The 16253-nt window shown below is 42.2% G+C and overlaps 1 protein-coding gene across 2 annotated transcripts in view; it reads right to left on the bottom strand.

The window, feature by feature from the left end:
• PK3 (serine/threonine protein kinase 3) overlaps window positions 1-16253 on the bottom strand; it is a 73583-nt gene that overhangs the window by 31536 nt on the left and 25794 nt on the right. For both annotated transcript variants that reach the window (XR_015543432.1, XM_087396451.1), the window contains exons 3-4: window positions 13410-13553; window positions 10688-10873 (exon numbers count right to left, since the gene is read on the bottom strand). Coding sequence is in view for 1 of the 2 variants with exons in the window: in XM_087396451.1 (XP_087252577.1) it covers window positions 10688-10873; window positions 13410-13553 (330 nt within the window). In the remaining variant the exon portion in view is untranslated. The remainder of the gene's footprint in view (window positions 1-10687; window positions 10874-13409; window positions 13554-16253) is intronic.

Genomic DNA, 16253 nt, shown 5'->3' with positions numbered 1-16253 from the left:
CTTTCGCATTCTTGGCCAAATGAAATACCTTTCAATAGCTTGAGTCATGATGGAAATACCTAGGTGACAAACATAGGGTGGTCCTCCATAACTTTCATCTGCATATTAAGGGGTACACACAAATGATTGTCCTTTATAAGATACCCATCCTTGAGAGAAAACTGGCTAGTTGTTGGCGGCTAGTTGTTGGCCTTGCTGAATATTCTCCATGATCCCCCCGAAATCTAGGTCTTATAAATAGTACTCTTTCATCTCCTCACGGTCTCTATGATGAGCTATGGTAACATTATTTGCTTGAGGCGTTCTAGATAGGGCATCCGTCACTCTGTCCTGTGCCCCTGGAGTATGTACAAACAAGGACAAAAAAAATTCCCATCTCAAGTGCTTTTCTAAGAGCTGAGTTTGGGCCAAGAAATACCTAAGACTTTAGTGGCTGTCTTGATGGTAAAATCAGCTCCCAAAAGATAGTGTTCCAAATCATAAGCACATGAATTAAAGGCAACATCTCCATATGCTTCTCAGCATCTCGCAATCTCCTACTTTCGTAGCCCACAACATGACCATCTTGATGAAGGGAAGCGCCAACACATTCTCCACACGAGTCACTGTCCACATCAAAGGGCTTGTGCAAGTCAAGAACAACAAGAATAAAATTTTCCTTAAGAGTTTTGAAAGCTGTCTTTTGTAGAGCCCCATCTTAAAAACTGCAATTTTCTTGGGGCTGCAATATTAGTAAAATGTCTAATAAATCTCCTATAATATAAACGAAGCCCTGCAATCATGTACCATTCTCAACTCGGGCCATGCTTGGATAGCATTTATCCTTGAAATCTGTCTTAATAGGAGTCGTCACTAGTATTCACTGTCCTTGAAAAATATGCCCAGTATCAAAAGATTGCCCTAATTACTCTGTCTTAGTCCCAAGTTAGGTCATGTGAGATGAGGTTATCCATCACTCCTGGATCAAACAAAATCAACACACGTTCTGATCTCTTACTTTGCTCCACGAGAGACAAAGTTCTCTGGCCTTTGGATCTGCCACTCTCCCTAGTACATCAGGGACTCCTCCCGCCAAAGTCTTTGGCTATTCGTTTGACTTTTTCTATTCCTATGAGTTGTGGATCTTTCGGAGCAGTCAATAGCCAAGTGCCCCATCATCCCATATCCGAAACACATTCTTTCCTTTCGGAAGGTCTTGATCTGTTCTCGAGTGGGCTAAGATTTTCCTTTGCAGGGTTTCAATTCACCTATCAGCTGCTGTGGCTGAGATTCTTTCTTTTCAAATAGTGGTGGCATAGAGGACTTCTCCCTTCCTCCTGGTACAATTTTCTTCTTTTCTCATCCCCCTTTCTTCGCTTTCTCAAAAAAAGGATGATGTTTTATGTGCATGAGAACTCCAGGTGAAGCTGAACTTGACTCTTTGTCTTAGGTAGAATGTTCACAAAAGCTCGTACTTTGGATGGTAAGCCTGCCCGATATTTCCAAAGCTGAACCTCATCCGCAGTTTCTTGAATTTGCAGATATGCATCCCAAAATCTCTTGTTGTAAGCTTCAATAGGCTCGTCCTCGTCCATGCAAAGACCTTCTCATGCCATGTGCACCTCATCACAAGTTGTTTTGGAAGAAACTGCCTTTATCAGCAACCAACTAAGCTTTCCACCAGGCATGGGCCATGTTAATGAGATGTAGACTTACCATTCAAAGCTTGGAGGGTTCTTGAAACTTCAAAGTGCCAAAAGCCACATCAAATTGGCATATAGACTTCATAGCTTTCTTATGTGTCTATAAGCTCCATCATAAGTGACGAAGCGAGCAGACTTGCCTCCCTCTTTGAACTTTTTCTCTTTGGTCTCTGAATCCTTTCCTGGGTGCCATCTACATGAAGTGATCGAGGAGCTCGTACTGAAACTAGATGACTTTAGCTTGCGCTTCTTGCTTCTCCTTCCCTTTCCAGATGGGTGTCACTCCTTCCCCTTTCCCTTGAGCTATGACGCTGTCATTGTAATGGGCTAGGAGAACGCCTCCGGCTTGCTTCTTTAAAGACGTCACTTGCTTAGACATGTGCTCGGTCTCGAAAAGATGCTGAAATCAAGGGATCTTCTTCAAAGTATACAACTCTTGAATTCTAGCTCTTACAAATTCTTTGTCAAGATCATCATCTGGCCCTATAGGTCCTCTCTGGCAGGGCCGCCTAGTGGCCAAATTGCCATGTTCTGAAACCATGGTGTGCTTAGAAGTTCAAAAAGATAAGGGCCAAGCTATTTCGTAACTAGATTGGTTAGGAAGCATTGGATCGTTGAGAAGGAAGTGACCAAAACTGGATTGCACTTTGGTCAGCTCCAAAACTTGAACAGAAATCAACTTTTCCTGCAGTAAATCAGCAAAACGATTTCAGGTTTTATGACAGCAAATAGGGCTGAATCAACTTGCCAAGATTTGGGACATCTGGGCTTGAAATTCACAACAAAATTTTGCCAAAATTATGGGGCTTCTCGGGGGTCAAATCGCACGTGCTTTGTTTACAAATTTGAGGCAACTGATTAGGCTGAGCAGGCTAAACTGGATCGTGATCAAACTGGGAGCTTCTTGCTTGAATCTTGGCATTGAAATCTCTCTTTCTAGCTTGGTAATTGCTGTGTTCTCCAAATCGCTGGTGTCCCTCCTTAATCTGCTAATACTTTGGTCATTGTCACCAAAGAAAGTGACAAGGCTGGACTCTGATACCATTGAAACCTTTATTGGAATTCAAAGTCAGCTTCTTTAATCAATCGCACCAATTCTAGTTAGATCGTACTTCAAAAAAATCTCAATAATAGGTGGCTCGGACCAAATACAACAACAGAAATCCACTCGCACCATTCAAGGGCAATTCGCACTTCAATATATGCTTCGTTCGGTGGCTGGAAACTTCGAGACAGCAGAGAGAACTTTAGCAAAGAGATCGCAAGAGGGGCGAGGGAGAGAGAAGAGCAAGACACTACACTAGGGGCCAGAAATAAGGGTTGGAACCCCCGAAGGTCTTTATTGCAATAGAATAACTAAGTACAAAGTGGCTCACAAGAGAGCACGGTGAGTACAGATCTCAACGACCAGCTCTCAATTTATAAACTAGGCTTGGCATTCTTTCTTAGCCTAGAATAGGAGACTTTCCCAAAAAGCTGGGCTGTAGAGATTTCTCCAAAAAGAAGGTGCTTTTTTCAAAAGTAGGTGCTGAATTTTGCTTTTGGCTCTAGTGGGCCCTCCTTTCAAGTGGGGAAACACTTGCCTTGGTGCTTTCCCCCTTAAAAGTGGGGACTGTAGCACACTCCAAGGTCCTACACATCCAATAACAATATCCAACACTTCAACCCATTAGAGGTTAGCAAAAACATGCATTCTAGTCCCTTGCACAGCGCTCATTAGCCGATGCAAAGCAAAGGAAAAACGAAACTTGTTCCAGTTAACCAAAGTCAACTTTATTTGACTGGACAGTGGAGCCAGTAAAAATATTCTCTCTTTATTTCTTGAGAAAAGTACAAATTCGTGACAACTTACATATGCCCGAAGCGTATCCTCAATGATCTGATTGACCCTTTCAAATTGACCATCACTCTGTGGATGATTTGCAGTGCTCACATTCAAAGTAGTTTCCAAGCTCATAAAAACAAACATCCAGAAATGACTCAAATTTGCTATCCCAAGTCATTTGATGCCACTCTTTACCAACAGGTGTGGGTTGCCATATTTACTTATGCCATACCAGGCCTGATTTGCAGTCATGCCATTTCCAAGTTAAGTGGGTACATGCACAAGCCCAGCACATAGCATTGGCCAGCAGTGAAGTGGGTCTTCCATTACTTGAAGGCCACGCAGCATTTGAATTTTGGGACTGTTCTATGGTGATCAATCTTAACTGGTTTTACATGCATTCATGGATTGTGATTGGGCATGTTGTTACGACACCCACGTGTCACACAGTGGCAGCTATTTAATGCTTGGCTCTTTATACATCTCTTGGTTCAACAAGAAGCAACCTACGTTTGCTACTTCCAGTTGAGAAGATAAATAGAGGGCAGCCCTCACAACTACAATAGAGTGTGTTTGGCTATGCAAGTTACTTTTAGATCTTCATGTTAGTCAGAGCACTTCTACTATCATCTCCATTGGTAGCCAAAGTGCTTTGGCTATTGCACATAATCCTGTGTTTCATGCATGTACGAAGCACATTGAGATACATTATCACTATGTTTGAGAGCAACTATCAGCTAGAGATATACAGTTGTCCTACGTTTCCACTGAGGATAACTTAGTAGATCTCTTCATGAAGGCTCTACCACGACCCAAGTTTGAGGCATTTTGACATGCTTTACACTTGGTACTATTATTATGTGATGTTGATCTCCTTGTACCATCATAGGTTGCTATATGCATCTTGGACAAACATGTGCAACCATGATCTAGTTTCCTGAGATGTATCCAAGATACTTTAGCCATAACATGGAGGGGGCTTTGTTAGCACTTAGCCCAGGTATGGCCTTGTAGGCTAGTTAGGGCTAGTCCAAGTCCACCAGTTGTCTTGGGATCATATATTGACCACTCTTGTACTTTCTTCTTTATCAATTTTCAAGGACTCTTAGTTCCTTCAGCTGTTGTTTACTCTCTCCCATTCCACTTCAGTTCCCCGCACTCTCTCCCATTCCACTCTTGTGCTTTCCTCTTATTCCATTTGCAAGTGCTCTTTCCTTCAACTGTTGTTTACTCTCTCCCATTCCACTTCAGTTCCATTGCTCCCCGCACCCAACATGTTCCATATATTTTTTCTTGTTTACTATAGAAAAGGATATCATCTAAAAATACTTCATCAAATGTTCTTATATATCGTATTCATAAGTGTTATAAATGTTGCTAGAGTATTAGTTAAGCCCAATGGCATTACTCTCAATTAATAATGCCCATACCTAGTCCAAAAAAATATTTTATGCACGTCTTCTTCCCTAATTCGGAATCGGTGATATCCAGATCTTAAATGGAATTTAGTAAAACATTTAGTCCCTTGAAATTGATCAAAGAGCTGCGAGGCATAACATATTATTTTTTATTGTGATTTTATTTAAATCTCAGTAATCTATGCATAAGCGCATAGTACCATTCTTTTTCTTTACCAATAAAGCTGGTGAAGACCAAGGTGAGCTACTTGGTGGAATTTGACCTTTCCTAAGATATTTAGATAGTTGCTTGACTAAATCTACAAGGGGGTTTACAAAAAGGGCTAGATCTAGGAAATATATCTATTTTATGATCTACTTCTCCCTTACGGAGTAAACCATCAGGCAAGTCAAATGGAAATCTATTTTATGATCTACTTCTCTCTTACGGAGTTCTCTTATGGAGTAAAACATGAGGCAAGTCAAATGGAAAGACATCTTTAAATTCAACCATTAAATCATTAAAAGAAGCTATGCTTCTACATTCGGAATGGTTTACTGTTCCTAATGATGCTAGGTTAGGAGGAAGATCTTATATGAATGTCATGATGCTCCAACCGTAGGTCACCCGAGTTTCAGCGAACCTATGACTTAGTATAATGCGCATTTTACTAGCCTAAGATGAAGGCCGAGATTACTAACTATGTGGTAAATTGCAAGTAGTGTCGAGTAAATAAGACGGAATGCCTAAAGGCTAGAGGATTGTTGCATCCTCTAGATATCCCAGAAAGCAAATGGCAAAGTATTTCCATGGACTTCAATGTGGGATTATCATGGACTCATCAAGGGCATGATGATATCTAGATAGGTTAACAAAGATGGCAATTTTTTTACCTACAAAAACAATCGTGAAGGCTACTCAATTGGCTCACCAATTTGTTAACCAGTTATTTGAATTATATGGGTTGCCTTACGACATTGCCAGTGGAGAGATCCGAAGTTCTCTAGGCACTTCTGGCAAGTAGTGTTTCAAAAATTGGAAAATACTATGGGTTCCGCCGATCGTTTTGAATCTGATCGGCAAACAGAGAGGGTAAGTTAGGTCTTGGAAGATATGCTTTGGCAAAACGTCTCCAAGATGCCATCTGATTGGGAAAAGTATATCCCTAATGGTCTATAATAGTGCCAAGCATATGTCTATTGGTTACAATCCGTTCATACTTACGTATTCAATCAACCCAAATCTTCCATGAAGTTTGGATTGAAGGGTATTCAAATGGATGCAGCTAAGGATTTCTTGTTGGATATGCAGGAGATCTTAGTGATTGCACAAGAATCTATCATGAGTGCTCATGATAGAGTAGGGTTTTATGCTGATAGACACTGGTTGCCCAGAGAGTTTTTTGAGGGAATGCTCATGTATTTGTGAATATCGAAGGAATGCAAGACGTTATGGATGGCGTTGGTAGAAAAGTTATACCCTAGGTACTATGGACCTTTCTTAATCCTCAAAAAAATTAGTGAGGTAGCATACAAGCTAGAATTGCCTCTGCATGTAAAAGTTGATCCAGTCTTTCATGTCGACAGACTAAAAGAGGTGCTGGGTTTTGGAGATAGCCTCATGTCGTCACCCCAAGAACTTGTGGAGATTGACCTATGGTCCACATGAGCCTGAAAGAGGTATCAATTTCAGGAAAAAGGAACTTAGGAATAAGTCGATTCTAGAGTCCAAATTCAAGAACAAGTCGATTCCATAGTCCAAATTTAAGTGCAAGGATAGTTCTAAGAAAGACTCAACTTAGGAGTCAGTTGTTGCTAGTTTGCATAAGAACTTTCCAAATTTCATTTAAGAGTAAATGCTTGAAGAGGGAAAGCATGTTATATATCTAGATGCTTATCCTCTGATTAGTAGAATTCATCCAGCAGGGTTAGAGGGCCCTGGGATTAAGGCAAGCACACTTACGTGGGTCTAGAGGACTTCGGCATTAGCAAAGGGCCGGTTGGCTAATTTTAGCCAAGGACACTTTCCATAAATCAGAATGCTCTTCTATATAAGAGTGGCCAAGGCTATTGTGAGTTCATCCAGTGTGCACACACCACTAGATGGTCTGGTCTGGATTGAGAGTCTAGAGTCTTGCGATCTACATGGCAACTAACAAGACGATGTGTCGAAGCTTCCTTGGGAATGGGGTCTAGTGGTATGTGATGTCAGAGGAATAGGCATGGGTTGTAAGAGCATGATCTCTAGCCAACATGCCCGACCCCTTAGCTTTCATCGTATCTAGTTTTTTCAGTCTCATAAACCCTTCGGTCTTCTGAAGACATTAACAATTATGCAGACACTAGGGAGGTCTAGGTGCTCTCTAGCTGGCGCTTTGATTCAGATTTTACTATAATCAAATGATGTGGTACTTCTATCTTCCTCTACGGAGGGGCCTCCAGAGACATTTAGATGTATTACAATCTTTTTGCGAGTCACGTGATTTGAAGCTTAGTCTTGGTAAGACCAAGATTATGATCTTCAATATGTCTAGAGCAGCCATGCATAGAGAGCGGTTCACCTTTGATGGATCACCGATTGAGATTGTTTCATCCTACATCCACTCACACTTCCAGGACCCTTAGACCAAGGCTCTTCAATTTGACTCTTGTCAAGGACCAGATCTCTCAGATGTTGAGTGGGCTCGGGTGGAGCGTCAATAGGTTCTTATGCTATTGCGGATAATTCGCAGTAAGCTGTCGATTTCCCACTAGATTATCCTAGCCGAGTTTGGATCATCCCCATTATAGCTTGACGCAACAATCCAGGTCATCACATACCTATGGCGTGTCAGAGGTTATGGCGACTGCACTTCAGGGCGTCGTAGATTACCATGGTTAGCATTATCCTCATCCACGGCCATAGCAGTTACTGTGGATGACCAGAGGTGCTGGTATGCACGTGCAGTTGGGGGGCACACTAGCAGACTCTTCTCAGAGCATGATCACTGAGTTATTCCGGCCAGACCATGTAGGCTCTCCCCTCGCAGGCCTCAGGCACGGACGTGATCTAGAGCCGGCAGCGCGACACACTTGACAGAGGACGGACGCACAGATTACACTTGGGGACATTCCTCTATGTTCAGGGTTGGAGCGCGATCAACAGGGGTCACCATAACCCTTTGTGAAACGCAAAGCCACAGCCAGTTGACAGCACTCTATCTCTGATTTCATGTTATCACCACCTCACTGTCCCTCAGATGGGAAGGGGGGAAGGACTGCAGCTATCGGATCTTGTCTTGTACTGTGATGACATGTGGTAGTAGTGAGGATGGAGATGACCATCTGGATATTGATATTGATAAACTGATGTTATTATGATTATGTGGCATTTTTAGTTTGTATGGGTGTTATGCTCGTTTTAGTAGCTCCACCCCCTCAGCTTGTTTTTTATCAGGTTTCTCATAGTCTCATAGACCCATCTGTCTTCCAAAGACTTTAATAAACACCTCTCTCTCTCTCTCTCACAGTGCTTAGAGATGACAAACCAGCAGATATACCCCCACCTCCACCTCCTGCTACGACCGCTTGACGGGACAGGGCCCATGGGACACACCACCCGTCAGATAGTCTACGCATCGCTGTATGGAACTGCAATGGTTCTTTTACAGCACAGCCAGGCAATCTACGGGGGGCATTCTTTGGGAGAGATATCATCTTTTTCACGGAGACACACGAGAGTCCAGAGAGACCTTTGCCACGAGTGACAGGGTATACATGGAGATCTGCCTTCAGGCAGCACACTCGAACATTTGGAGTGAGAGGATCTGGAGGAGTGGCCATTTTGTACAGAGAGCATCTCGATCGGATCATCACAGTGGAGAGAGCGGATTCACATGCCCGATTCTTGTGGGTACGCATCCGCCGCAGAGCCCCTCAGCGAGATCTTTTTATTGCAGTTTGCTACTTCCCCCCGGCGCAGTCGATCTATTCTTCCACTGGACCAGGCCAGTCCATATTTGAGGATCTCTCAGCGGACATTGCAGATTTTTCACATCGCGGAGAAGTCATCCTTTTAGGAGACTTCAACGCGAGGACCTCAGACAGACAGGCCCTCACTTATGACTTCATGGAGGATCCGGTCATACTCCCAGCATTTCACGATGATAGCCTCTGTCGGACTTCATCAGACTGCACAGTACAGCCCACAGATCAAGGACGTCAGTTACTAGAGCTCCTCACCTCGCACAGTATGGTCATTTATAACGGCTTGTCCAGGTGGCCACAGTCTTCCATGCCTACATTCTCTTCTGCTTCTGGGCGTGGTACTAGCGTGATCGACTACATCATAGGTCCCCCGACTCTAGTCCCTTCCATCCATAGTCTTACTGTTATCCCCTTCATTCCCCCCATTCCACTGTCTCTTCACGGATGGCTTTGGACCTCTCTCACGAGTGATGGACTACGAGGATCAGCATTGCCTAGCTCTTTATGTCAGGGAGGCCACTATGCTTCGACGAGACTACCTCAAAGACCATCAGCACAGACCGAAGCGTGATAGAGCCCAGCTTGATAGAGCTCAGGCACACGCTATACCAGAGGACAGAGACCAGGAGGAGCACGAGGAGGTCAGAGCTCACACAGGACACATGCCTCCACCCTGTGGATGTACATATGAGATGGTTTGTAGACGCCGCAGGATCTTGTTACATAGGGGACGTACTCGTCGCTTCATCTCCAGACGATCCAGGATGATGGCAGCTTTTCGGAGGAGACTTACTCATGGAGATCTCGCCCCACCAGCCGCTCACCTCACCTTTGCTCAGATTTGTACTCTCATAGCAGGAGGCAGAGTCGATGGACAGGATTTCTAGTATTATTTTGGTTCTCAGACTCCGTGACACCTGGACTTGTATCTTTGCATTGGCATATTGTACTCATCCCCCCATTTTGCACCCAGGGGCGGTTTCCTTGCATCTAGTTTACTTTGTATTTAGGCTCAGATTTGACATTATGTACTTTCACTTGCATTGTATTGCGTAGCACTTAGATGATATTCGACGATGCCTCTTCTTTGTGGCACGTTGATTTTGTGCTATCTTGTATGCAGAGTTCTTGATGTCCCATGGGCCCATTTTGGCCTTTAGTGGACAATAATACACTTTCTTTCTTTCTTTCTCTCTCTCTCTCTCTCTCTCTCTAAGTCAGTCCCCCACCCTCTCAGCGAGTCCCCTAGTAATCAGACAACCCTCCCAACAACCAAATGTACCTGCCTATCACGCTCAGCTGTTAAGCAGGCTTGGGAATTGAGGAGGAAAGGACAATGATAAATTTCTTCTGGCATAACTACAACTCGGTGGCATCCAAGTCCTTGGAAATTCAGAATGCCCTCTAGGGAGTTGGGAGCTCCAATGTGCCCCTCGAACTTCAAAACATTTGCAGTATTGGGTGTTTGGAAATGTTTGCAGTACTTTTCTGATGGTTGTCTCGGCCATTCCATCTCATGGTAAGGTAGGCTGTTTTAAATTTTTTGCTTTTTCAATATACTAATAGATTCCCAAAATCATTACATTTATGCATTTCCAAGTGCAGTTTTTCTTTACATTAACTGGAAGTTAGTGGCTTAAAAACCTTTCCTAGAGTTATTATCTAAGTGCCAATCATTTGACCCAGACAGTACTTCACGAGTCATCTACAACTAAATGCATGCACCTTGTCAAGAATCCTTGTTGGCAGAACAAGACCAGGCATAGTGATGACCGATGCAAGCAGTCTCTACAAAAACATTGTTCATGAATACTCACCTGCACAGCAAGGGCTTCAGATCGGGACCGGATAGACCTACGGGCAGGTGCTGCACTACCAAAGTCCATTATCACTGCCACTGGAGCTTGACCTTTCCTGTTTGAAAGCAATATGTTGCCGGGCTTCAGATCATTGTGTGCATAAGGAGGACCAAACGTGTGCATATGTTTTATTCCTGCACAAATCTGCTATAAGCACAGGAATCAGTCATAGGGGCAGCTGCTTCACTACAGAATTAACCCACATTGACCAAAATTCAACATCAACTAGGTCTGAACAGTTTTACTCGGTGTCATTAGAAATATTACAAAAAGGGATAACAGTATTTGATTGTACCAGATAAAAGCTAACTGTTGAACAGAAATCAAATCCAATTTGACAGTTTGAAAAGTCTACCAAAGTCACAGAAATCCAAGAACAACTGACAGCAGATGCAACTATAAGCCCCTTGTTCAGCATCAGTCATTTGTCATCTCAGACAATTCTGTTACTAAATTCCATTCGGAATTTATCAAACTCATATCACAGGAAGGCGAATCCATCAGCAAGTTCCAGTACCAATGACTGGCACCACGAATGGCATTCTCTCAAGAACCATGCATAAATGGACGACTGTTTATCTTACATAGCATCAATGAGTGCACCCCTATCGTCGATGCTTTCTGATGAGCTTTCCTATGGAGCTGTAGATAGCATTAATTTATTTTAAGCTTTGATCATATCATTAGCCTTGTCAGTAAAAAGAGGAAAAGTATATACCAACCATCCAGCTTCCTTTTAAAGTATTGCAAAGTTCCTCCATTATTAGCTCAGTTAAATCTCTTTCATAGAAGTGGATACAATAGAGTATCTTAAAATGAAAACAAGTTTGCTCTCCCAAATCCTGTAAGGGTGGCTAAGCTATAAAGATCATTGAAAAAGCGAGCTGTCATTACAGGCGCACACATAGGGGTTCTAATTTGCAACTCGTGCACATTCTTGATGTTCCACAAGCATTTAATGTGTTACAGAGAGCCTCAACAGATTCCACATGGGATAGGTATTACTTGAAGAGCTGGAAGCTTGACATGGCACTTTAAAATAGTCTTGTCTTTCTAAAGATCGAAAATGAAGGTAGAAGATCAGCACTCATAATATTTTCCTTGCACTTGAAAGGAAGTAGAGCATAACCAGAACAGACTAGATGCTACTGATTTTAAAAAACGTCTGTCACTAAGAAGAAATTCATATTTAGTACAGAAATGCCACTGTACAAGCAAATGCTGCAAGACAATGTCCTACTGCAGCAGAAATAGAATGTGTTATGAACAATGTATTGAATAAATGCTTGAATTACCAACGTGGACTATTCAAAAACAAATTAAAAATAATTTTTTAAGACAGAATGTGACAACAAGATCTGAACATTTCCATCATATTTGTATTACCATCTCTGATTTTCAGTGCTTGGGAAGTACTAACGATACAATAGGATAGCACATATTTATCTCCACCAGGTTAGGCATCATACAGGAAACAAACATGAAAACTGGATCCATATGGAATGGTAGATGGTAGGTCTTCTCCCATTGTTGTTCCTAATATCGATCTCCTCAATTACTTAATCAAAGTAAAGATCTGGATATTTGAATGTAGATACGCAAGGATGAGCATTTTTATTTCGTTTGCCAAAAATGTGCATATCATCTAAGAGGACAATCAAGTCTCCTGCAATGACTTTTTTTTGTGATTCAGGGATATGATCACTATTGCCAATGCTTTCAGAGCTATACAGACTTGTCTCTACCCTGGCAATTATTTAAACATCCATTGATCGTAGTACATTCACCTAGGAAATAAATATTCACCATGGTGTGCCATCGCCCTTGCTAGCTATTGACAAGGCGTATGTAAGTGGGTTAAGACTGTTACCTTGATTGCCTCCGCATCTGCCCCCAACAACTGGGATCCTACAGCCTCAAGGAGTACAGTTCACAGAACCTACTGTCAATTATGCCTTTCCCTCCTAGCCTCCCTTCTGCACCCTTCTTTCTTCCCTACCTCACATCCCTTCCCTTGTCTCCCCTCCACTTCCTCTTCAAAAATAGGAGACCACAGATGGAGAGGATAACATGAAATATAACAAAAGTACATTTCTCACGTAAAGGTTAAACTGCTATAGTATATTGGAGATGCAACACAAGGAAGACAGAAGGGGACGAATAACAGTTGGGACCTTGCCTGGAATATGTACAGAAAAGAGTTTCCATGACAAAGGTTAGGATATTAAAGGGCACAAGTTTGGCAGACTGGAAAAATTGAGCAGATTGCAGAAATCGCACATGGGTCGATCATATCATAAGTAGAAAGGCTACAATTGCAGCAATGATGAGATACTGCAGATCTACACCATTACAGTATTGAAAGTCGTGAGAAACTGGATGATTAGAACCATCTTTCAAAAATAGCAATGTATCATCAATTCCTCCCTAAATGCACCTTCATCCACCATTAGTTTGAAGAATATAGCCAACGCGACTTCAAAGTTCAACATAATTTTGAAACTCTCCAGGATTTTCTACAGATCTGGAGTTCATTAAATACAAATACAATCGCATGAGACACAAGGGCCCCTACAAAGACAGAATCCAATTTTAGTAAGTGTACAGAATATTCCTTCCCGAACACCACCTGTCTTAAAGCAATTGCAATAGTACAGGTCATTAAAACCAAAACACTAACCTGTCTGAAAATATGCAGTACAGTTACAGAAGAGAAAAACTCCTTCTTTGCTTGCATGGTTGTCGAAACATCAAGTAAAGTTCCATCTAAATGGACTGGAAACAAAAGATAAGCTTCTTGATTCCATGTTCCTTCTTGGGGACCCTGCATCAATAAATGTTCAAGCACATAATAGCTTGCTTTGTAAACAAATGATTCAAATAGTTTAGGAGACTTACCCAAAATGTTCACACAACTCCTTTTCCTCAACTTGCAAAATAAGGATTCAACTTAGAACTCAACGAGTGCATTGTTCTAAAAGGTTACACCCTAAGTGCCTAAACTCATCAAAATTTTAGAAATGTCACTTACAATAGTAAAAACAGCCTAGAAACCTTTCTCAGCTTACATGCAACAAGCATTCAAGGGTACAGCCCTCCTTTTGTAATGACCTACCTTCCCCTCATGGACAGGTGAATTGGCATACCCAGAGATCAGTAATTCCTTTTCGCTAAGGCTACACCAGATCCACTTTATAAGCCTTAAGATCTGGATGTGGGTCGGGATCACCTCCCCCAGTTAGAGGTTCCTTTTGTTCACGTCTCTATCCAGTGTTATATTTCTTAGAGTCTAACAATGCTGTCTCCTACTATTTGGCTTGGGTCTCTCTAACAAATGCGTCATTTGTATGAGCAAAAACCACTGAGCAAGTCTCCCAGTGTTGTTTTTAACAGATCTTACAAATAGCATTTCTTTAGGAAACATTGTTTTTGCACCTTTATTTTCACTAGAACTATTGTAAAGATATATAGAATAGTCACTCATTCACTTTCACATAAGTAAATTTTCTTGTTCATAGACATCTTTGTGTTCAGGCCAGCACCTTTTTATCAAGGCACTGTTTGGGCAGTGGACATGAGTAAGGAATCTTGGTAAGACAATCAATCACAAGGATAGAATCATACCCTCCTTGTGTCTGTGGCAGGTCAACTATAAAATCCATGGAAATGCTCTCCCATGTGCCTGATGGTATTTCCAATCGCTATAAGATGCAAGACACCTTCACGTGTTCTGCCATACTCACTTGACACGAGAAACATCATGTGACATACTCATCAATTGGTTTATTGATCTTTGGCCAAACAAAATCACGTTTTTACAAGCTCGTAGATGAATTTCTTGGCACCTAGATGTCCTCCACATGGGCTATCATGGCACTGATGAATGATCTTCTATTGGACATCATTCCGACTAGGTACTACTACATTGTCATTTCTCATAAGCATACTATGCATACTAACCGACGTCAACGCTCTATCATGGGTTTCATGCTGCCGCAGCATTGACCACCATCGGAGCCTCTCTCTAATGAGCCCCGCTTATCCATTCCCATCCTCTTAAACACTTTGTACTAGTGTTTATGTTTGTATTTGTCTTGGGGCAAATGCTCGCTTAGAGTTTCAATCCATTCAACTCATTGTGTTTGGTTTTTTCCATCTCATAGACCCTTCAGTATTTCATAGTCCTTGGATACAGAGGACTATGACAATAGTCATGCCACGCAGGGGTTTCTTTTTGTCTTCGCGATAACATACAGAGGACTACCATAGTCATGCCATACCGCGGTTTCTTTTTCTTGCCTTCTCCTTCTATTGAGTCCTCATAGTCCTTTCAATCCTTTTCCTTCTGTTATTGATTTCCTTTGCGAAACATACGAAAGCTCGATCGTAAGCGCCCACTTTGTTGTACAGCTTCATTTGAGCCTCCTCTTGAAGTAAAATCGGGCCCAAATTCTTCAAAAAGTGCTTAGCCTAACTCATTCTGCAGCTATGAGAGTCGTCACCAACCTTTGGAAGCTTACTGACCATAAGCATCACCAATTGGTTACTACCCACCTTTTGACCCTAATTGCCGCTTGTTGATCTTTGAGAATCTTCAATTTAACAAGGAAGTTGTGTGCTGACTCTCCTTCCCCCAATGTCAGGGCGAACAACTGATTGTCGAGCACGATGATCCTCCCTGTATTATTGGTCTCAAGATCTCCCAAACTTACTTCGAGATGCCTGCTAGCTGGATATGTGGAATTACCACATCCACAATCGTCCCTACAATCATGAAGAGTGCCATTGTGTTCTTCAGTCTTCATGCTCACACAAGATCTGGATTTGCTTGGATCGTAATCTGCCTGGAAGCATCCACCATGTCAACAGTTTACTTCTTCATTCCTCGCCACCAAATGTCTCTGAACCTTCACTTTCCCGATTGGATAATTCGCTCCATTCATATTTCAGCCTCGCCAACATTTGGTATGATTGAGCTGGTCGCCATGGAAAGGTTGTAGATGACCTGAAGAAGATTCCTACACTAACTGCAAGCCTATTAGACACTTGAATGTGGAAGATCCTTCCTTCTCGGCAAGGACATCACCCTTCGCTTTGGAGAAGGTCCCGTCTTTGACCTCTTTAATCACAAGCAACAAGGTGCTCACTATAGGGGCAGATCTACGCCAAGGTAGAACAGTCTTTGGTGGTGCACCAGAGAATAAGCAGAACATTGCAGAAGTGCTCTATGTTTGAGCAGCTACTGAAGCCTACACAACACAAGAACGTACAAGAAGAGGAGCAGTGCACTTCATAGGTTACAGCAATTCAGAGCCAGATTTGGTACCCTCCCTCAATGCTTGTTTCCTGAACGTGTTTGTACAACTGTTGGCAGTTTTTGCACTTGGTTTCTACCATTATATATTCTGTTTTGGTAGTACATCTGAGTCTCTTTCATATCTGTGTTGTTCTCTTACTATTTAATAAGCGCACGGAATTGAGTTTTTTCTTCTTCATCTCGGAATAGATCTTGCTTCTGATCACT

This window comes from Dipteris shenzhenensis, chromosome 2 (genome assembly GCF_047967505.1).
Source record: "Dipteris shenzhenensis isolate YYH24624 ecotype China chromosome 2, Dip_SZ_1.0, whole genome shotgun sequence".
Taxonomy (NCBI): domain Eukaryota; kingdom Viridiplantae; phylum Streptophyta; class Polypodiopsida; order Gleicheniales; family Dipteridaceae; genus Dipteris; species Dipteris shenzhenensis.
The sequence above is the reverse complement of the archived record's forward strand: the minus strand, read 5'-3'. Positions and strand labels throughout refer to the sequence as shown.